Genomic DNA, 23,228 nt, shown 5'->3' with positions numbered 1-23,228 from the left:
CAGTGGAAGAACTATGGGCGTGCATTCTTGCATGCCAGTGTGTGTGTTATGAAATGCAAAGCTGAGTAATTAATGCAATTATTTAATATTTTTAAGCGTCTATTAATTGCAAAAGAATTTGGTGATACCTCAGCTGAAAGAAGAGCATACAGCAATCTTGGAAATGCCTACATATTCCTGGGTGAATTCGAAACTGCTTCTGAATACTACAAGTTAGTCGACTGCTTATAATTGTAACTTACATCTCTTCCTGCACTTTTTAACTTTTCTTGTGCGTAACACTTTAGCTGACTGTAGAACAGCCATCTCTTTAGAATATACTTAGAAAAGAATTGTGTTTGTTTAGCAAATTTTTTTTTTGTCTTTTAACTTTTTTGTTACTTTAAATAGATTCTTCTCAACACTGTAGACATCCTTCTGTAATACACGTCTATTTGTTGTTGTTTTACAGATTAAACATTACTGCCTTAGGTCTTAACTACATTCTGGAGTGATCTGAGTAGACTTTAACATAGGTAGTGCATGGCAACATTTGGCCTGTATTTTTAATCCAGAATTTTTCTTCATGTCCTCAGTACAACCAGTTGTTGCTGCTGTAACTTAGGAAAATGTATGCTGTGCAAAGATGCAGTATAGGCATTACTATCTTCCATGAAATTCAGGGCTGCCTGTTCTTGAAAATAGGAAAAAAGCCTGAATACTGAGCAGAAGCTGCTTAGCTCTCAAATTCCTCTTAACTAGCAAGGATAAGCTGGCTTGGTGGTTACAGGTACTATATTGCTCCTATTGATGGAGAGTATGTGATATGTATTTTAATGTTGATACTAAACTGTGTCAAGTCCATGCTGTGAGGAAAACTGCTATAAATTCTTGATGAAGCAACTGATTAAAATTAGGAGATGCAGTTTAAGGGACTAGTCTGCTCCCTAATGAAGTAAGCGGACAGTGGTACAGGGGAGGAAAGTGGAAGACAGACACTTAAAATCTTGTAAAATTTTACAGTAATTTATTAGCAGCTAATTTACCAGCGTAGTGACCCAACTTGTTTAATTTGTGTAGCTGATTTTTAGTTGTGCAAGTATACTTCTTAAAACTTTTCTTTGCAGTGATTTTTGAGGTGACTAACTCTTTCTTTTAGGAGGACATTGCAGCTGGCTCGACAGCTTAAAGACAGAGCTGTGGAAGCACAGGCCTGCTACAGCCTTGGAAACACATACACTTTGCTTCAAGACTATGAAAAAGCAATTGATTATCATTTGAAACACCTTGTGATTGCTCAGGAATTAAATGATAAGTAAGCCCTGACAGATTGTTTCATGCATACATGACACCTGAACCAAATCTTGTTATCTTTTAGCTCTGCTTTGTTCTATATATGACATCTGAATTAATGTGAATTCCCTATAACGATGAGTTTCACTTTTCAAATGGAGAAAAATATACTCTTGAAGGTATTTCAGTTAATGAGTCTGAGATGAAAGATGCCTTTCTTCAGTTTTATTACAGCATTGATGAATGACTGTCTCCACATCTTGTGTCAGTATTTTCTTTATAAATTAAGGGGGGGGAAAAAAAAGCAGATCTCTGTTTTCTAGGACTTGATTCTAGTCATTTTGCGCACCTTCACAAGAATAGGTATCTTTTGCTTTTCCATAAACGAGGAAAAGGAAGGAGGGAGAAGAGTAAGTACACTAGCAAGTAATGCTTGTGTTAAAACCGTGATTTCTGAGTTTTTCTGTAATACTGGGTGCAACTAAAATTTTGTTAAATGCAAACACTTTTTTTTTTTTTTTTTAAAGTCTTGGGGCGGCAGGTATGTAGTCTAAGGAACCATTTGCTATATATAATGCTTGCAAAGCTGAAAGGAATGAGTTGTGTGCGCTGTGAGTTTAAAAATCAAAGATTTGATGAGAATTGTTTTCATTTATGCTCCTACCCCGATCACACTTCTTTAAGATACTTTAATGCATTGGTGTTGGCATAGTTTCTGATGGGAATCTTAATTTTCTTGGTACAGCCATGCTATTGTGGTAACGTTAAGAAAACCTGACCCCTAGTGTTCAGATAGTAATGGACAATGTGCTTATGAAATTTGTTCATTTTTTTGCAGAATTGGTGAAGGAAGAGCATGCTGGAGTTTAGGGAATGCATACACTGCTCTGGGAAATCATGAGCAAGCAATACATTTTGCAGAAAGGCACTTGGAGATTTCAAGAGAGGTATGATTTTTGCACACTCACATATGCTGGCTGCTTGGTTTTTGTTCTCACTGCGTAGTGCGTGTTACAGAGGTGGGTCCATGCACGTGATACTGAATAATGGCGTAGATTTTGAATAATGTCTAAAGTGGTTGATTCCAATACTGCCAGCATGGGGTCAAAGTTAATAGCCTAGCAAAGATTATTTTAGGCTCCGGTTTGTACCCTGCTTTAAATTTTACATTAAAATACAATAAACAGTTGATTCTCTGTTTTCAACCAGGGATCGAGGGGACAAGATGTTTGCTTTATATTTATGTATGTATATATATTACTGCAGTACTAGATCTACTTAATTTATTTGGCTGCAGGTAGGAGACAGAAGTGGAGAACTCACTGCTAGACTTAATCTCTCAGATCTGCAAATGGTTCTTGGACTGAGCTATAGCACAAATAACTCCATGATGTCAGAAAACCATGTGGCTGATAACAGTTTGAATGGTATGTGTTTATTTACAGAATACTTTTTAACAGTGAACTTAACACTGTGAACATTTTTTTCCCCTTATTTGTGTGTGTGTGTGTTTTTTTTTTTTTTGTGGCGATGAAGGCACAAACTTCAGGTGGTTATACATGCATTTCCTCCTCCCCCCCCCCCAATGAGCAAAAAATAATTCTTTGTGTAATGGTTATTTTTGCAATATGGGATCCCTTTAGCCCCTTATTTTTTGGAGGATTTACGTTGTGAATCACAGGTTACTGCTTAGTTTCTTCACGTGAACAGTCTTGAGATTCTAACTATTCCTTATTTTATAATGGGAGAAATTTGTCTACTTGCTGCCAAATTATGTCTTTTCTTCCTGTCGTCTTAGCAACACTAGCCTTACAGTAGAAGCTGGTTCATTTGATGATAGCTCCATGGTCCTTCTCTGTGTCCCAAGAAAGCACTGCTTATGTAGCTTAAATTTGTGGGTTGTAGGCCGTTCATACTAATGGCTATTTACTCTCTGCTGGTAAGTTTAACTGCACCAGTTTGGAACTCAGAATTGGGGACTCTTGGAGCTTAGATGAATATAACCAGAGCCCAGCTTTGAAGGTAACACCATAAATCTTAATGATAAAAGGATGAACTAGTCTCTTTCTTGAAGGTACCAGACCGAGAGTAGGACGCCGTCACAGTATGGAAAACATGGAACTTATGAAATTAACACCAGAAAAGGTTGGCACTTTTCTTCTTTCTGTTCCTCTAGTAAGATTGCAATGAAACGTTTCTAAGAGTTTTAAGTTACGAATCTGCTCTTATTACTCGTGTTAAAATGACAGGATAGGCTCTAGGACAAGCTAGTCAGAAGTTTTGTACTTAACTACTTTGAAAGAAGTCAGCAGAACTTTGAACTCTGTGTCGTTTGCATCCCCTTTAATTTAGATGATCCTAAGAATTAAGTAAAAGCAGGTCTAACAATTAGATGCGACAAATAATACTGTTGCCAGGTAGGTAACAATCAGCATCTTGCATATATAATGATTTGTGGATAGCTTGCTTTATTCCCCTCGAGCAGAAGAAAGAATAGGGTCCTGCAGGCAGTGCACAGCAGAGGAATTCTTTTCATCTCCTTTTTAAAAGCAGCTTGAGGTTTGCAGCATAAAAGTGATTCACAGTTAAACGTCTTAAGCTTTCGATCAGAGAGCTGCTTTGAACAATTTTGCTTTGGCTGCAATCATTTTATAGGCACTTAAACTACAGGTAAGTGTTTTTTCACTCTGGGATTTCAACTCAGCTTGCAAGCCATTGTTTCAACACCCATCTTGAGTCAAGACAGTATTTCAGAAATGCTGAACCTGAGTTACAGAGAGGGAAAGTGACTTCCCCCAAGTCACAAAAATCTCTTAGGGCTGGGTGTTCCTGATCCCAGTTCTTGTGTGAATCTTGAGAGAGACCTCCTTTAAATTCCACCTGCCCTTAAAAGGTAAGCTGGCAGTTTATGTAGATGACGCTACTGGTAGACTGAAATTGCAATCTCTGCCTCCATATTGGGATATCCAGTTCCCATCTCTTCAAACGATACAAAGCCTGTCATCATGTTTATCACATAGTAAATTAAATCTCCTCAGAGCTTACATCAAGACAGTTGGTACAGCTGAAGTTAGCGCTAACGCGCAGAGCTTCTCTGGGCACGGATTTAAAATGAGTCTGGGTTTTATTCCAGACTTGTTTCTCTACAGGGACCATCTAAGCTTTTGGTTATTACCAGCTGTGTTTTATTGCTCTCCAAATCTCTCTTTCTGTGCTATCATCTTTCAAAATATTGTGTGATAGTTTGTGCCCTAAATATACTAAAATGTTTCACGTGGATTTTATGATAAAGCATTAACCTAGTATCACAGCTTAGCTTTTAGTAAAGGGCTTTTTTCAAGATCATCTTGTAGTAGAATCTGGACACTCATTCCATGAATGTTTTTGCTATAAAACAGAACATATGGCTCAAGCGTTCTGGTTTGATTGTATGCTTGCTACACAGTCTTCTCAGAGTTGGAATCTGTGTGTTGAACTTAAGCCTTTAAAGGTAATTCCATTTTGGTAGGCAGTGTTGCTGATGACCAATTTGTCCTTATGGTAACAATTTCTGATGTTGAATCAAGAAAAAAAAAAAAGGTTTTCATTTATTTTTTATAGAAGATTGTCGTTTGTAGATTATCTGTTTTGTGGATAATTATTTTAGAAGAGAAATTATGGGAAATCTGTCAGGTTGATAAAGTCAGGCTGTGCTTGCATTCTTCTCACGCTGCCTTTTCAAACTTTATTGGGAATTCTGTGTATATAAAGGACTCCACAGAAGGCTGGTTGAGTATCTGCCAAGTACAAAGGTTTGCCGTGCCCTCCCACTTTAAAGCCATGGATTTTTTTTCAAGTGTCAGAATGTCACGTGGCAACTGCCACCTGTACCTCAATTTTAGCAGTCATATTAACTACATTTGCTGCACTGCAATCACTAAGGAAAACTTCAGAGTATACACCATTTAACCACATTTTAGTCAGTCAGGCACCCCACTGTGGTTCAGTTAAGAGACTGATCAGTAACAAAAGTACTAACCTGCTTCAGGTAAATAAGATCTCAATAATCCTATGTCACGTGATAAAAACCAAAAGCTAAGTTTTCACCACCCAGTGGCTGGACAAACTAAATAATGTAAAGCTGCTTCACTTTGGGGAGGAAAAGAAGCAACTAACACCACAGGCATCAGGGTAATGTAATTAAAATTAAAAGGGTTAATTTCATGACTCTTGTTTTCTTAGGTTCAGAACTGGAACAGTGAGATTCTTGCTAAACAGAAACCACTGGTGGCCAAACCTTCAGCAAAGCTGCATTTTGTAAATCGACTAAAAGGCAAAAAGTACAAAACCAGCACCACTTCTAAAGTTTTGCAGGATGCCAGTAATTCTATTGATCATCGACTACCAAACTCTCAAAGGGTAGGTTCGGGGATTGTAGCCTTTTTTAAAATTCTTGCAGGTGTCCATTTTAGTTTTACTCATTTACTTAATTTAAACAATATCACTCTGAATCAGTGTAGAATCTGCCATTTTACAGATGTCTCATGGAGGATGATAACTTTAAGCTTTTCCCAGTATTAGAATGTTTTTTTTTTCCTGGAGGATTTTCTAAAGTTGTAGGTCAGCTGGCACATATTTTTTATTTCTAGAATCTCTTTCAGCCCATGTTTCTCCAAACGTACCAAAATCTAGTTTTTTTGACTCCTACTCCCTGTCAAGCTTGGCTAAAAATCAACCAGTGGAACTTTTTTATTTTCTGATAAATATTTTATAATAGGTCATTGCAGAAGTCAGTTAAAAATAAGAAGAATTGCATCATCTGATCTAAATGAGAGAACCATACACCTGAGGAGCAATTGGAAATTGTTCATTACTGCTCTCTTGTTTTCTTCTTGATGGGCACTTGGGTTTTGGTACATTAATAGCTGAGCAGAAAACTCCTGTTGTAATGATCAGAGTACCAGTTCTCTCCGTTTCAGAGAATGAGATGCTTCTAATAGATTTTACCTTTAAAAAATGTTTGCCATATTGTTAGCATTTCTTATTACTTTAGGATAAATCTCCATCTATAAAAAAAAAAAAAGGATGACCGAAAACTAGTGTTTAATGGGTCTCCGATATTCAAATAAAGAACATATTACCAGAACGAAACTGCCATACAGCTGTCCTGGTTGTAGGTGCTTTTGAGTTCAAAATACCCACTAATTTTTCTGTCCTCTTCAGAAAAACAGTCGAGAGACAATGGCAGATGAAGGGTTCTTTGACCTGCTGAGTCGATTCCAGAGCAACAGGATGGATGATCAGAGATGCTACTTCCAGGAGAAGAACCGATTCTCAGCTGCTTCAGTAGCCCCATCCTCTACTCCACCTAAAACAATGAGGAAATGTAATTTTTTTTGTTAACATCTGTATCTGACTTTAGTTCCTGGCGCATACTACTTAAAAAATGTATGTGCATGCAAGACCTACTGTGGTAGGGAACTAGGCTAATTTATTTTTCTTCCTCCTCCTCCAGCCTTTTCTGCTTCTGTAGTCTCACCCCACACTGATGAATTTCTAGATCTACTGGCTAGCTCACAGAGCCGTCGTCTAGATGACCAGCGCGCTAGCTTTAGTAATCTGCCTGGACTTCGTCTTAATCAGCACAACAGTCGGTCAGTCCTGGGTCACTTAATGGCAAGCAACAACAGAGAACTAGATGATGACTTCTTTGATATACTGATAAAATGCCAGGTAAGTTTTAAAAAAAATCTTAAGATTCTGAGTCTTTGGGGATTTGATGTGTGTATCCTGCTGTTTAGTTTCTTCAGGTAAGCTCCTATGCTTATCATGTGTGTTAAGATATAAATTGGTTTGTGGGATAGGGACATAAAGATCCAGAATTGATTCTTTTGAAGGTTTTTTTTTTTTTCCCCCAAATTATCTAGTCTTCAACAAGTGTAAACTTCAGTCTGCATACCACGTTAACTATTTAAAATAACAAATGATGAACTGGAGGTATGCTGAAAAGATGAAGACAAGTGACGTTACTGAAAGGAATAGGTAAAACAACTTGAAGAAAAAGCATTTAGATCTAACTTGTTAGGATTCCTAGTGTATCAGATGCCTTCCTAACTCATCCAATGAAAGAATTCGCTATTAAACTTGTAGTTTTGATAATGATTATCATTCCTGTTATGGTACACTGAAATAATAGATCATAGTAATATACAAAAATTGTGTGTTCGATTACCAATTACAGTAGGTTATAACCAAAGAACTGCAGACGTGGTATTTTATCTGCTGGGCTGGGAAGGATCTCAAAGTACATAATCCAGATACCAAAAGTTTTTCCAAAGGTAAGGAGTTACCCTGGGTAGGAAGCAGAATCTGATGCTGATTTTACAGAGATGGCATTCATTAATCTGATGAAACAGCAACTTTTGTTTGTTTACTGTTCTCAGTCAGGCCAAGAATCTCTAGATTAATGGAATGGATTTTTTCCAGTCTTCCCATTCACTATCTATAGCAGACATGTAACGTAATGTCTGACAGCGCTTACTGAGATAGGAATAGAAAAATGTAACCCCCATCATCCATTACCGATGTTACTGCTTTAAACAGTAGCAAGACAATGTTGCCGACTTCTGTATGGGTGTGGTGGAAAATACTGTCTCAAAGGTGACTCTGGTCAAGTCCCATCGCTTCTTTTCAGTGAACACTGCAAACCCATGTTTCTGAGGTGAGCGTGTACCTCTTCAGCTGGCTAGGCAGCAGCCTGTTTGTTAGTGCCAGAACGTACTCGTTCCCAGCTGAAGCGAAGGATGGACAGTAGATGGTTGCAGTCCACAGCCAAAGCTAGTCTGACAGGCTGCTGCTTGTAAAATCTCACTGTTTTTTTTTTTTTTTTTTTTTTGGGGGGGGGGGGGGGGGCTGCTGTGTAAAATGAGCACAGAAGCTATCTCAGACATCTTCTACAAAGTAAGTGGTCTGTAACACTGTGGTTAAAATGTACTAGAACCTTCTGAGGAAAAAATTCTCAGTAGTGTGTTTCCACATCTGACAGCACCACAGCTATTTTTCTTACTCCCTGAATAATTAAAGAAAAATAGCTGAGAAAGACCTGTTTCTGTAATTTGCAGGACAGCTTCTAAGAAAAGAGAAGAACCTTAACCTAAAGACGACGAACAGGGCTGATATGTCAGAGGACAACCATATTTTCTGTACTGTCAAACTAGAAACATGAAAGAGCAATGCTAAAATTCTTTTTCTGGACAAAGAACACTTAAATCTTGCTCTACACTATTAATGATAACTAAATTATGATAGTATTTTCAGACACCTCTGACAGGTGGTTTTGATGAACCAATTCAGCTACACTTGCACCTTTAACCTAGTAACTTCATTTAAGGTGTGTGATGGCCCTGCAGGGTCAATTACTTGGAACAAAGCTTTCAGATTAAACACTTGTAATTGTTTTACACCTGAAAACAAGAACTTGGAGTAATTTTTCACTTATTTTATTCACTTATATGTTATGTAAATATGCAATATTACTGCTTGGTCTCTCTGTAGGGTTCCAGACTGGATGATCAAAGATGTGCTCCTCCATCATGTGCAAAAGGACCAACTGTACCAGATGAGGATTTTTTCAGCCTCATTTTACGATCACAAGCTAAGAGGATGGATGAACAAAGAGTCTATTTACCCACAACTATAAAAGGATCAAATTCTAGCTGAAGAAAGGAACAGGCTCGTTCTGTACAGTAACAACTATCATTTTTGTTTGCTCAGAAAAAATGTGTTTTAAAAAATAATGCAATTAGTAATTTTGTCTTTTTTTTTTCTTTAAATAAACAGCACCATCACACTCACTGACCTGTAGTTAAAGGTAGGGTTGCCACTCCTCATTGTACGAGGCAGCTACTTTTAGCAGTGTCTGCTGGAATTACTGACTACTGTATCTCCCTCTTTACTGCCTGTAGTCTTTTAACATTAATATGAATTTTCTTCTCCATCAAGGTACTCTTGTTGCAGATGTGTGGCCTCTACTGGTATCTATCTCCCTCTAGTGTAAAACCTAAGTTTGTATATTCTTTTTAAGGGAAACTTGATTTTTTCCCCCTAATTTGTACTTCCCTGGAAAAAAAGGTCTACTTTCTTTTATACTTTTTTAAAAATAAAAATAATTGAGAAATAAATAGCCTCAGTACTTACTCAGTCTGTCTTTATTTCTTCCAAACTGTGTTCCTGCAATCAATTTAAGAAAAAAGAAAAAAAAATCTTCTCAATAAGCTAGTTTGACTTCTGTTTAATACAAAAAAATATTCTTTTAAAAGCATGCTTGGCTTATTTTGGTAATATTTAGTTAAGTATACAAGCATGATGAATGATCTAGGAAACAAACAACTGGAGTAACTGTTTAGGATGATGTACTTGTTTGTAAATAACAGGTGTCAATGCTGTCTACAGCTTGTGGTATGTTTCCAGCACCAGTTGCCTTCCATTCACCAGGGAGTTACTGGGTTAGTAGGAGTTTAGCGTGGGCTGCCATGGACAACAGATAATTCCTGCAGCAGGAGAATTTCCAGTGTTACAAACAACAAATGTATCTGTCTATGCTGCCTGTTACCTGACCCAGCCGCTTCTTCTGTTGATAAGGCAGTGTACTATGCTGGGGTATTTTTGGGGGGAAAAACAGCTGTAACTTTCAGTATTCCCTTGGATGGATACCTACACTGATGTGGCTCTCAGCTCTGAGGTGGGTATGTTGTTTTAAATATGGGTATCTTGCGTTAAAGGTCACTGACTGTAACAGTAAAAGTGGAAAAACTGTTCACTTCAGGTATTTATAAATGAAGTTATCTCCATTGTCAATGGAGACCCCCACCCCCAACCCCCCACTCCCCAAGAAGAATCCAGAGTTCATTTTAGAGTCAAAGTAAAACAGCTTTGCAATAACAATTAAACAGACACAGGCTCCACATACATGAGTCAAACTATTTTGCAGTTACTGAAAGTCTTACACGCATTCTGTTACAGCCTTTTTTTTAGCACTGAGACTTGACTTCTAATGGAACTAAAACTGTCCTCCTTGTGCTTAGGGAGAAATGCCAGCATGTTTTTCCAAAACCATGAGTTGCCCTCACTGTATCAAGCTGATCTTTAGTACCGTTTGTTAAAGTTGGCGAGTGCCTGCCTAGCTTTGAACGGCCCTAAGAAAACTGGTACAACATCAGTTTCTTACTCCTATGCAAATTATTAAACTAGAATATAATCATTAAGATCTCCCAGAACTGAGCTGACAAGCAGCAATTCTCCCTACTTAAAACTGATTTTAAAGACTATAAAACACAGTTAGTCCTGAGACTTCTACATGAGCTATAATTAGTCTGACTCTATTACAGCACTATTATGTGAACAGCAGCAACTTTGACCTGTTTCACAGTTATCCGAGTAGGCTAACATTTGCTAGATCACAGAATATTAAAACTAGATATTGTGTGGTAGGGAAGTATTACTTGAAACATAGTACACAAATTGGATTTAGGACAAGCAGCAACACCACAAGCCTGTTTATATTTAATATTATATAATAAACCACCTAAGGTTATAGTATCTTACTTAATAAGTTTATTTTAAGTAAGTTCCAAGAACAGTAAAGCGGCCATGTATACTCAGTCTCTCAGTTTAAAACCCTACAGCTATTCTTGCTAATACTCTGGCCAAAGATGAGTTCTCATCAGCTTACGGCTGTTGTTTTCTACATTTGAGAACTTGAGCAGAACAAGCAAGTATGTGACAAACAAAGCTTAGCCAAAACTTACAGCCGAGGCTGGCGATTCCTCAGTCTCCTTCCTTTGATTGATATGACCTGCTCTCTTTCTTCTCTTCAGGTGCTCCTGTTGTAGAACTTTCCCCTTCTAGGTTTTTATTAGGGTTGCAGTTCTCTCCGGCCTCTTGCTCTGCTTTGCCTGTCTGCTGTTTCTGCTGCTCAAGTGCATGCTCTTCAGTAAGGCATTCAGCTGTGATAGTTGCTAGTCTACAAACTTCAGACTCAGTGTGCAATCTGTTCTGTAAAAATTAATAATAAGCTATTAATCGAGCAATCTGAGGTGACAGTGTCCAGTGCTTCGGGTATATCTCAGCTCAAAGGGCAAAACTCCCAAGATTTCCTAACTGTAAAGGATAATAGGCATTTTTTTTTCCTGGGGGGGAAACTGTACTGTACTTTTTTTCCCCTTCTGTGGGTAATCTTTACCCAGCGTATTAAGCTCTCAAAAGAGAAGTTATTTAAATCCTTTACTCTAAAGTAAGTGCTCCAATTAAGAGTGGTAGTTTCCTGCCACTGTTAACCATTGCCCAGTATTCTTTTAGAACAAAATAAGCCTAAGACAACCTATACAGGACTATTCTATCGGGGAACAGGCACTTCCTTAACTCCTCTCCCCAAGATTTGGATTAAGCTTGCTGTTTAACATGTCCAGCAGATAACGCTGAAGTCTAGTAAGTTTAATCCAAGCTCAAAGACCCCCTAGACTAACATACACTGGGTTCTGGTTTGTGAGACTCTTCTACTTGCATATCTGGCTCATCGCTTGCATGGAAAATGTCAGGGCTTCTGCTGCCGTTTCCAGGTCTCATACAGGCATCTCCTCTGTCAAAGGGTCCTCTATTTACATGAGGCTTCTTCCATAAAGGATAGTTATCTGAATCACTCGGATTATATTGCTTAAAGTCTATTTTTTCCTCTTGTCTGTCAGGTGGAGGAAGCATTTTCTTCTGAGAGGATGTTAAATATCTTAACATGGAGAGTGATGATCCTGCACCATAGCAGAAACCCTGTGGAGAAAGCAAAAAAAAAAAAAAAAAAAAGAACAAACACCCAAAACATTCGCAGCCTACAGTTTTCACACCAAGTTCCAAGTCACATTGCCAAAAAACACTAAAGGAAAAGCTCAGATGAACAGAATGCTTACAAGAAAATTCAAGCTGTCTGCCGTCTGACCACACTGGCAGCAGCTACCAGGCTGTACTTTGTCTTTGGTGCTACAGTAAGAAAGATGCTGAGGGCCTAACTCAATGCTTTCATATACAAAATTCAAATTACATGCATCATTGTGTAACAACTCGTAACTATGCAAGAGGTGGAAACTGAGTTGGAAATAAACTGTCACAGAATCCAGGATTTTAAGCTATCTTAGTATTTTATTCCACATGGGAAATGTGGAGTAAAATGTGTAAAAGAGATGCAGTTTATATTTAAAACTTCCCTATTTTTAATTAACAAAATCAACTATTTATTATAAACATATTGTCAAGAAAAGAAATCCCTTGAACCCAGTGCATTAGAATTTCATGTGCTCTAACAAATCTGTTCAATAGTACAAACAAAAAATACATAAGTTCTATATGATAACACTTACTTAAACACTTAATTTACAATATAATTACAAGTAAAGCCAATGTTTTAAATATAATAAGATAAATGCATACAAACCAGAACAGCTAGAGCCATTATGATTAGTACTGGAACCTGCAGGAGCAATGGTATCTCCTTCATGAGTGCTTTGATGAACTCACCAATACCTTGTCCTACATGCTTCAAAGGCTCAGTTACAAAGTTGGTGAAAGTAATAGCCAATGCCTAGAAAAATATAAACAGAAAAACGGCATTGTCACTGATTAAACAGAAACATGAACCAACTCTTTACATTTGGTGTATACCTTTGTCGGCGGAACCAGCAAAATAGGATTTACTAGTAGAGTTTCATAGTACTTCTGACAGGGATCATCCTGAAACGTCCATTTACTTCTGAGCCATTCTACAGTCAAAGCAGAAAAATGTTTTTACTACTTTTTTCATATTTTACAGCACAGTAGCAAGACAGAAAATAGCATTTCAATTACAGATGGAACAGAACTCTTCTAGATATGGTTCAAAGCTCTATTTCTAAAAATCTCAAATTAGGACGGCAGCATAGCTTATCCAGTCATGGGCAAGCAGGAAGAAGAGGGAAGGCAGAAAGGAAAGGGAAGGAACGGAGTTTTTTCCTCCATGCTCAATCAAGAAAGATCTCTTCAGCAGCTGAACTTAGTTCCTAGAAGCCTCAGAAGAAAAATAAGCCTAGCCTGTGGAAACATCATTCGGTGCATTTTTCCCACAGTCACTGAAACAGAAGTAATTGCCAGTGTTATTACTCATCTCTCAGGCTGCAAGCTTTTCACGTATGCTTAAAAAACTCCCATATATTTGGTAGACTGTTGCAAGAGAAACCTATAACTAACAAGCAAAAAGTCTTTGGCCTTAATGGGACTTTTAAGCTGCGGACAAATAACGTATGACTTCAGTATTTCTGCAGTTTGATTTTTGTGCAGTCAAATTTGAAATTTGACAAAATACAGCACTCATAACCAATAAATACCGGCGGAAAGACCGTAACAGGCACTCATTAAGAGCTGCCACCATTAATCTTTCTGATATGACATTCAATGGACTAATAAAAAATATTCAACCATCTCTATACAATAACAGAACTGGATGAACAGTTACTGATCAGGTTTCTGAAGCCTGCTGTATTCACATGCTTGGAAGATGATGAAATCTTTTTCTTGAATTCTACCCTCCTCTCTCGAATAAACTGTGCACTGAATAGTCCTGGAGAGGAACAGGGAGAACACTCACGGGATGAGAGAAGACAGTATGTTAAGTATTAAGGATGAGAAGTAACCCCATGACATGCTCTAAACAACAATTCGGTGGATCAGCTCTCCTTCAAAGGCCTAGAAAGGAAAGTCCTGTCGAATGGAAGGACCTTTTCACCACGTAATCATATACCACTGAAGAAGGTGGTTCAACACACTTACTATTCATGAATAAATTATTGATGGGATTTTACTACTGGCTTGGCAACTTTTGAATGCTTTGCGGTCTTAAAAACTACTACAGAATAATTAAACATTTACCAATGAGACTTCCACTCCAGTCCAACTTCTCAGCACAGATGTTATCAAACTGGCCCATTTTGGCAATTTCTGCTTGATGTTGTGCAAAGGCCAGCTGCAGAAGAATCAGAATTACTTGTAAGAAATGAAGATAGAGCTGCCATCATCTGTAAGACTTTCTAAGCTTGATTGCAAATCTGAAAAAGCTGATCTGCACAAGCTGAACACAGTATGAAGTTTCTGAATTGGGAAGAAAGCAGTTTTCTTCAAAAGGCACTGACTGTTTCCATCATAAAAATGTTCCCGCCATCAGCCACACGTCAGCTAACGTCCAGCACAGCTTGACAGCCCAAGGTCAGAGCCAAAGCAGGCTCCGTGCTCAGATCTGTCCCCACCCAGATCCCTCCCTCCAATTCCCAGGGCACAGGCTGAACCTGACCTAATACTATTCACTCTTAGCATGTTTGGTGTAATTAATTACCTAGGAATATCTATAAAAAAAAAAAAAAAAGTTTGCTACCTAAACAAACTCTTAACAGAGTTAATTCCTAAGAATTTCCTGGGACCAGATAAAACTATCAAGATGGCTATCCCTTTAATTTATTCTCCAAATGGCATTTGAATTACCACTCAACTTGGAGATCAAAGACATAAATTTAGGGCAAAAGCAACTGGGTACTAAGTTTCCTTAAAACGTGTTTGGATCAGATGAGGGGAGTGAGAGAAGAAAGACCGCTACCATGAAATTATTAACTAAAACATGGGGACATTTCTCTCTTTTAAAAAATAATTCCTATTAACACAAACACCTGTCCTGATTACAATTTTGTCTTGCAGTTGCAACTGATCAAAAAAAAAAAATTTTTATAAGCAAATCATCAGTTCTTTAATGACTCGCACTAAGTCCTTCCCATGGCAATCCACTCATGTTCAAGGGCCATTCTAATCTCTGGCACTCTACTATTCTTGGTCTGCCAAAACAAATCAAATATTGTAATGTTCTGAAGAACTGCAATTAAGTTCTGATGACAAGATGTGAGGACCTAGATTTTGTGTCTGGGCTATGACCTAAAGGGACAAATTCCTCCTCATTAAAATCAATACCATTCTACAGTCAGCTACTTTATGACCATAAATGAAGCATTTATCTTTAGTATATCATCTATTAAATATACTTTCAGCTAATGAATCTTTGGAGAGACAGAAACAAACAGACAACCAACCAAACAACAGTATTTTTTTTTTCCAGAAGACTTTCCTAAGAAGCTGCTTTAGACAGAGTTCATGTTTCCACAGTGAAGTTGCAGTTCTACCGCTTTATTAATTTTGTGTTCCTCTGCAGCAGGACATAAGTTGGCAGAGTTTCTTTTGTTGTTTTTTTAAACTTAATAAACTCATCAACATGCAAAATAAAATGTTAATCCCTTTATTAATTACTGTTTTATATAAACTGAACAAGCCAAAAAAACCCAAATCCCTGATAACTGTAAAAATGTTAAGTCTAGACGCGGTTAGGATTTCTGAACAACTTACCTTATACAAGTAAAGCCAGTTCCATGCACAACTGATCAGAAAACTGATTAATAAAACACGTTTTAGCTGAGTAAACCAATGAATACGTGTCCAGAGCTCTGTAGCTACGATAATTACAATGCACACTAAGCATAAGAGGATCTGAAAAAGAAAGCAGGAAAAAATTTATGATCCAGACTTGGAATTTTCCAGGCTTACTGCCAATACACACGAAGCAATTTCCAGTTTCTGCTTTTACTAGCTTCGTTTACATGAAACAGTTCAGAGACTTTTCCCTTGTTTTTACAGCCTATCGGCTGCAGTATTAAAAAAAATAAAGCTGACAAGTTTTACATTATTATTAGTGGTGATTCCTATCACGACCTTATGTTACAAATGCTCACTTCTTTAGTACGATATTTGATTATTTATTTCTTATGATATTTGTCACATTACCTATCAGACTTAAAAATTATAGAATTTAAATCATTCTGTGCTGCAGAAGCACAATGCCTGGTATGAACTACAGAATCACTGATGCCAGTGCCTGCAGTTTGGTTAAGAGACAAAACTATAATTTAAGTAACAGTAGCAATACCCTAGGAAAACACTTTACAATCTTTTTCTGTCTACAGACCCCTAATAGCAAAGTTAAGCTACTGACAATAAGTTTGTTTGTTTGCTTTGATTTGTGTTTTTTTCTTTTTTTGGCTTCCATGGACCCCTAGAAACTTCACTACCCCTAGAAGGCTACTTTCAAGATCTTTTTAGCTAAAATATATAAGCATATTCTGAATTTTCAAGACTTATTTGGAGAGCTTCAGCATATTACAGATCCTCAGTCTAGCACTATTTAAAATCTTTGTAATTCTGTTTTAGAGGAGTCTGACTTTTCATACATGGTCATGCTCTCTTTCTTCTTTTAAGCATTACACAAAATTTTTCAACAGAATGCATGAACAGATCTAACTTATAAAATCTAAGCCCTCAAATATGTACTTGTCTCAGTATAAATACATCCCAGCTCCTGCTGAAACCAACAGCTCCAGCATCTGTTTGAACAAGAGACAAGCCTGGAAAATTGACAGTTGTACTGTTAAGTGATCAGAAAGTAGAGTCTAACGGATCACACAACACACAAAAATGAAGAAAAACAAAACAAAAGAACAGAAAGCATACCAGATATCCAAAGAAAAGTAAGGCTACAATAAGAGAAGACCACCACAGGAAGAAACAAGTTTAATTTTTACCTCAAGCGAATATATATTACCTCTACCCTCAGGGATCAAGAAACACCGTGAATGACTCACTGCAAGTATGATGGAAAGAACTGCTTTATATGTGCAGTTAAGATGGTAACACTTACTGGCTAGACTTGCACAAAGAAACTGGAGAAAACAGTAATCTAAAAAAATCACCTCTCTCCTTTTCTTACCATAAGCATATTATGTGGATCAATTCCAAAAGTGTCTTCAAATCTCCAATGCCAAGCTTTATAATCGTGGTGCTTAAAATTGATCAAAATATCACTAAGCGCATCATCCACAGCACCCGACTGCCAAGTCTCCTCATTGAGAAACTTGAGGATCTCCAAATACGTTTGTTTTGTAAGGATAATCTCAGCATCGTAATGCACGCTATCTGTGTTTTCCTCAGGCTGAATAAAAGCAAAACAAAACAACGATTAAAAGAAGTCTATTTGGAAATAGATGTAGGCAAGAAATTCTGTATCTCTAAGCAAAATCCTAATTATACACCCTCATTATGACCCGCATCTTTTTGTGACAGACTGCAGGATGAAGGCCGTGGGAAGGAAAGCGCACTGCAGCTCTATCATCTTTTCCAAACAGAAGAACAATATCCAAAGACATTATAATGAAGTAAATAACGACATGATTCTTTTATGCAAACTGCAGTAAGCTACTATGACTGGACAAGTAAAGTGAAAGGTCTAAAACAAAACAAAAAGATCTGGCTTTAACAAACTTAACAACCATTAACATGAACTGAACAGAGTATTACTATAGCTGCATCCCATCAACAGGTATTTAAACTTGTATTCTGAACTCCAACAGTCGTCTTCTGGATGCTTTATGGAGCAGGTGGCAACTGTGTCCCCTCTGAACAAATTCTAGTAACTCGCTAGTAGTAAAACCGGATGCACGTGCTTCCATCTATCATTTTTTCTCTACAGTTCAATTCCCTTCCTTTTAATTTAAATTTAAAGTAGCCCAGAATATGTATTTTTCACTAATATCAAGTATTAATTATTTAAAGTAGGAATTTGAATTTTAATTCATTTTTAATCAGTGTTCAAAATACTTACAAGGCCAAGTTTTCCAGCTTCATTTAAAATCTTATTCAAGTATCGCTTAAAAATATAAAAGCTACGGCTTTCATGTGATATGGCATTCTTCTTCTCACATTCTTCAACCTGCAATGTAAAGACATTGTTAGTTTATTCACTTGTTGTTCAAATCAGCTTGTTTGGAAGAGAACAAAAAAAAAAAAAATGTATTTTAACTACAGATTACCAGATGTACATTTCTATAGTTCAGCAATTATCCTGTGATTAGCACACCAGAAAAAAAATCATACACAGTTGCTGAAGAGTAAGTTTTCAAATTGCTTTTAACAGGACTGGCCAGTATGGAAGATTTCAAATCCATAAATATAGTGGTCTGGGTACTAACCTCAGTAGGACTAGAAGAAATAAAAATTTAAGGAGATCCAGATCTTAAGTTTATATCAGAAAAAAAGATAACTGAAAAAACAACCTAAGTAACTAAAATTACATTAAAATCACATCTCACATTAGGTATCCAAAAGGCTGAGGAAAGTGGGAGTCCTGGTAGCTACATAAGCATCACTGCATCCTTCTGATCTCAAGTGAAGCAGCAGTGTGGGGTCTTAAATTAGCCCAGAGGGCTTCACTGCTACATGAAATCTTTGTACATTATGGTCCTGCCACAAATATACATTTTATACTCCCAACCCACCCGCTTCAAATCTAACAGACTGAAACAATTTAAATGCAAGGTCAGTTTTCTTAGCTTTTTGCACCACGGAGTAACACAACACATTTAAACTACCAACACCGAACAGAAAAATGTAACTGCTACCAAATTCTGTTACACTGTCACAGTGTTCTAGGAAACCGAACTTGTCAGAGCTAACAGCAATTTGGAATCGAGTTCAAACCCCTTTCAGTCTCCCCTGTAAAGTTATCTAAAGAGGTTCCCCTACATAATGCTCAGTTTATCACAAACTATACTAACAATCCACCTCCTCTGTACTATCCAGCGCCTCTGTATCATCAGAAAGCAAAAGTCATAAAAAAGACTGGAAAATATTCTGAAGTTACATAACAAACCTTTTGTCGCAAGGAATCTACCTCCCTGGAGCAACTCGGTAAGTTTTCAGTACTGACTGTATCCATACTCTTATCCTCAGAATCACGATAGCTTACCTAGAATTACCATAAGAGAAACACGTTTTTGTAATCAAATTGTACATAAGAATTTGATCAATACATCCGGTTATACTTTCACAGCCAGGTGACTTGAAAAGGAGCTAAAAACTGATTGTTGGTCGTTTTTGCTAATACTCACCCTAAGAAATTCCAATTGCCTCTCTGTTGTTATTTTAGGCTCCAAACTGAACAACTGCTTTAAGCTCGTCTAAAACTATGCTACCAACAGACAGTGAGGTTTCAGCCTTTCCTTCCCAACCTGCTCTTTCCCCTCCTGTGAGTGTTAGTGATCACATGAGCCACGCAGCGCATCAGATTAGATAACCAGACTGGCTAAAAACTGACTCAGCAAGTAAACGCTCAGTTTTCAGCCAGATAAGATTCCCCATCCAGCCAGCCAGGCAGACTAAAAGCAAACACAAAGCTACGTTCCTTGTTGCCTGCCTTTTCTTTCATGTTCCCTCTTCCCTCTGACACAACCTCCCATTTTGTCCTCCACAAATCGTTCAGCTGCACTTTCAGCAGCGCTTCTACACCAACAGGTATGCATACTGAGGACTCTCCAAAAGAAAGTGCAACTTTTCAGAAATCAGTGAATACATGCTAATTGGGAGTTTTATTTTGAGTGTTAGGCTGGCCTGCACAGCCTGTCTGCCTAAAATCTCTCGTTACAGAGCAGAAGAGAAATCCTAGAAAGAAGGATTCACCTTGAATAGTTATCCTTCTCCTTTAAGATGCAACTCTACTCTCACTGGAGGCAACAATACCACTCCTAAAATTTTCAATTAAAGCAGGTCTGACAAAGATATCGATAGTCCAATAAAATTCCTCAAGGTACATATTTACAGCTGAAAGCTTCCTTCATTGAATATGACTACCGGCTGACTGATTACAATTCCGATTACACTAACTATTGATAAAACATTCACGTCACTTGCAGACAAAATACAGCGATAGAGTCAATAGAGGAGTACATCATACGCTATTGTTACCTTGTTATCTCAAGCTACTGAAGGTTGGGTAGCAAGTTTAAAGCCTCCGAAGGTTGCTGCTGAATTTTATGGATGCTAATGAGTATCAGGGAGTAGACTTGGGACAGGGGGAGGAGGAACACAGTGAAGAAATGATGCTGTTCGCATGTTTGCATTTCTTTAAGCTCCAGAAAATTAGGTTCTAAAATATGTTAAACTACATTATTCAAGACTGCAAAACCAAACCTGAGAGCTGAAAAATGCCTATGCAGCAACATTTCGCAGTACCATAAACTGGCAAGTATTGTTGTATAAATAATATGTATCTCATGATATATATGTATGAGACTGCCCACTTCTCATGCAAGACAATTGATTCAACTTATTACAATTAACTTTTCAATATTTCATCTTCTTCTCAGTGTTCATGGATTGTTAACAGTACAGCATTCAATGCCTACTCTGAATTTCCTCCGGAAAACTCTGATGCCCAGCACCACCCTACCAGAACTTATACAGACCATGTACCTTCATGACACTCTCTCACCCCGTGAATGGGGTTTGTTCCTGTATTAGTGGGGGAACTGGATCATTCAAGTCAAAAGTAATCATTAATTTGAATACCCCAACTTTTATCAGATAGGAACTTAATTTTCAAAATATTTAGCACTATGTTTGAGAAATTAGCAAGAGGTGTTTAACCCCGTGCTTCCGCTCAGGGAAGCGATTGTGGAGGCACAACCAGTCAACCACCGCTTGTGAAAAGCTAGAAAGTATGATTTCTGTGACTTACGAGCGTGCAACAGAAACTCATCAGTAAAAAGCACTAAGGTAACTATCTACAATAGTTCACCGTTAAGGCAGCTGAATTCTTTCTCTTCCAATTCTCTGCTTCGTTTAATGCATGCTCATCCACGCTGCACCTACATTAAGCAAAGAGGTAGTCTAACAAATAACAGCACCCTCTACCACCCAAGTCAGTGTTTTGTAAGGCATAGAGCAAGAAAGCCGTACTTTTTCTTCCAATTTTTAACAAAAGACATATTCTTATAAAGTTGCATCATAATCTATAAACACAAAAGAACTGTAAGATAAAAAGTCCCTAATTCTACCATTTCCTAATATCACAATTGTAAAGGTAATCTTTTAGCAGGGTTTGGCAGGGGGATATTATGGGGAGAGACATATACGCATGCACTTTTTCCACCTTGTAAGGTCTTCTCATTGTTCCTGAGGCTGCATCATAATTGAGCATATCTGTGGGGTCAATCCACTCATCATCTTGCACTTCGCCATTTCCTACCAGCAAAGCTGCCCACAGTAGCATGGCAAGCAGCATCCTGTATTGCTGAATATAACAACACATTCACAGGTTCAATGCAGGCTGAAAAGTGCTGTGTGAAAATTGAAACAATCTTACAACACGAAACAAATGTTTACCAATGTCGTTTAAGAACTCAGCTCTCCATAAAACAGGTTAATCTTAACTTGTATCAATTTTTTCCAAAGAAAACGCTGAAGAATAAAGAACATACAATAATAAGGAACATGCAATAATTAAACAGTAGTAATTGACCAGACCCTTCTAGCTAGCTAGAATTATTAGCTGAGATACTAGCTGCTATACGAGCACAGTTCAGCATTACCAAGTATGATAAAACAGTACAGAATTCTCCGGACTTCAAGATAATGCAAAGGCGGCATTTTTACAGCAATTCGTCTGGCAAGCCCTGATGAAACATCGCTGCCTTCACTGCGGTGACCGCGGGCAGGAAACCTGCGTTATCCGCGCGAGCTCCGCTCCGCACACTCCAGCTCATACACCAGTATCTTTGCTGTGTCCGCCGGAGGAGCTGCCCCGGCAGTAACGAGGCCTCCTCGGCCGCACAACGCCCGCTCAGCTGCATGGCGCAGCCGCGCAAGTTACCGTAACACGACGAGAAGCGTTCGTCTTTGTTCGCGTCCGCCCTCTTTAAACCGCCTTCCCCTCCTCTCCCGAGGCACTGCTCTTTCCCACAAGCTCGGAGCGGGCCGGCGCCGCGGGCTCCGAGGCGGCCGGCCGGCCATGACGCGCCGCGGCCGGGCCTCAGCATCCTCCAGCCCCCCCAACGGCCGCCAACGGCCACCAACGGCCGCCGAGGCACGCGCCAGCGGCGGGCGGCCCCGCCCGGAGCCCGCGGCGGCGGCGCCGCCAGGGCCGCAGACGGGCCCGGCCCGCTTACCCGGCCCGCGGCCGCTCCGCTCCGCTGCTCCCCGCAGGGCGGCCGGCGCCGCGCCCGCCCAGGCTGCGCAGGGCGCCGCTGCGGCCCCTCCCCGCGCCCCGCCCGCCGCCGCCGCCGCCGCGGGGACCCTCGCCCCGCCTCGGCCCCCCGGGAGCGGGGCAGGCAGGAGCGGAGCGAAGAGCTGAAGGAGGCGGAGGGCGCCGGACCGCTGCCCGAGAGCGGCAGCAAGACAGCGAGGGGGGCGGGGCGGGGCGGGGCGGCGGGACAGGGCCCTTTCTCTGCCCCCAGCTGTAGCGCAGCTGCAGCCCGGCGGTGCGAGAGCAGCGCCCGACGGCGGCGGCGGCAGGAACGCTCTCCCGCCGGCCGGCTGCCCTCCCTCTTCTCCCGCCGGCGTCCGTGGCGGCGGCTCCTCGGCTGCAGCTCCAGCCAGACGGCACCACGGGGCGGTTCCGGCCCTGGCGGTCAGGTTTCCGCAACCGCTTTGCGAAGCAAAGCCAAACACTAAATGCAGCTAGGACATAAACAACAGATGTGGGGCCGGATCCGCTGCGTAGAGACACAAGCTGTAATAAAAAATCCATTAAAAACAAAAAGTTAGTAACTAGCAATGGGCAGTGATATTTAACAACAGTCTGTCAGCTGTGATCACAGACCAGCCTACAGAACATCTGCAGCGGGAGGAACAGAACAGCCGCAAGTCACGCTTTCCTCCGAGCAGCATTAGGCCCTTACCTGTGTGTCCAACACAGGACAGTGACAGAGTTCTAGCTCTCTGCTACTGTATTACTTGGAGCTCTGCAAAGTCCGGCATTTGAAAACAGTATCAAAGATATGGGACTTCAGGCAAGACTTGGTTATACCATATATATCTATATT

The 23,228-nt window shown here is 39.4% G+C and overlaps 2 protein-coding genes across 32 annotated transcripts in view; one reads left to right on the top strand and one right to left on the bottom strand.

The window, feature by feature from the left end:
• The window catches only part of GPSM2 (G protein signaling modulator 2), a 32,125-nt gene extending 22,694 nt beyond the window's left edge, over nt 1-9,431 (top strand). For all 5 annotated transcript variants that reach the window (XM_068952146.1, XM_068952148.1, XM_068952147.1 and 2 more), the window contains 9 exons: nt 97-212; nt 1,139-1,294; nt 2,111-2,219; nt 2,570-2,699; nt 3,347-3,417; nt 5,494-5,670; nt 6,475-6,637; nt 6,767-6,984; nt 8,806-9,431. In XM_068952146.1, the coding sequence (XP_068808247.1) occupies nt 97-212; nt 1,139-1,294; nt 2,111-2,219; nt 2,570-2,699; nt 3,347-3,417; nt 5,494-5,670; nt 6,475-6,637; nt 6,767-6,984; nt 8,806-8,970 (1,305 nt within the window). In that variant the 3' untranslated portion in view covers nt 8,971-9,431. The remainder of the gene's footprint in view (nt 1-96; nt 213-1,138; nt 1,295-2,110; nt 2,220-2,569; nt 2,700-3,346; nt 3,418-5,493; nt 5,671-6,474; nt 6,638-6,766; nt 6,985-8,805) is intronic.
• CLCC1 (chloride channel CLIC like 1) lies at nt 3,595-22,445 on the bottom strand. 27 transcript variants are annotated; one of them, XR_011142493.1, is made up of 14 exons: nt 22,353-22,445; nt 21,571-21,645; nt 21,338-21,478; nt 19,061-19,156; nt 18,014-18,121; nt 17,123-17,344; nt 15,709-15,849; nt 14,197-14,290; nt 12,958-13,055; nt 12,731-12,877; nt 11,813-12,072; nt 11,058-11,299; nt 9,448-9,480; nt 3,595-6,619 (listed from the first exon to the last, which is right to left on the bottom strand). XR_011142493.1 is itself a non-coding variant. In XM_068952154.1 (13 exons), exons 3-12 carry the CDS (start codon nt 21,467-21,469, stop codon nt 11,077-11,079), a joined length of 1,521 nt encoding a protein of 506 aa, XP_068808255.1. In that variant the 5' UTR covers nt 21,470-21,478; nt 21,571-21,645; nt 22,353-22,445; the 3' UTR covers nt 3,595-6,619; nt 11,058-11,076. The 27 variants fall into 27 exon arrangements, 8 of the variants coding, with proteins under 8 accessions (XP_068808255.1, XP_068808251.1, XP_068808253.1 ...); XR_011142488.1 differs by having other exon boundaries at nt 11,058-11,304; nt 11,779-12,072; nt 22,353-22,441; XR_011142489.1 differs by lacking the exon at nt 22,353-22,445 and adding an exon at nt 22,058-22,197 and having other exon boundaries at nt 11,058-11,304; nt 11,779-12,072.
• Nucleotides 22,446-23,228: the final 783 nt, after the last annotated feature.

The sequence above is a fragment of the Struthio camelus genome, chromosome 8 (genome assembly GCF_040807025.1).
Source record: "Struthio camelus isolate bStrCam1 chromosome 8, bStrCam1.hap1, whole genome shotgun sequence".
NCBI classification, from domain to species: Eukaryota; Metazoa; Chordata; class Aves; order Struthioniformes; family Struthionidae; genus Struthio; species Struthio camelus.
This window is presented reverse-complemented; position numbering and strand designations above follow the sequence as displayed.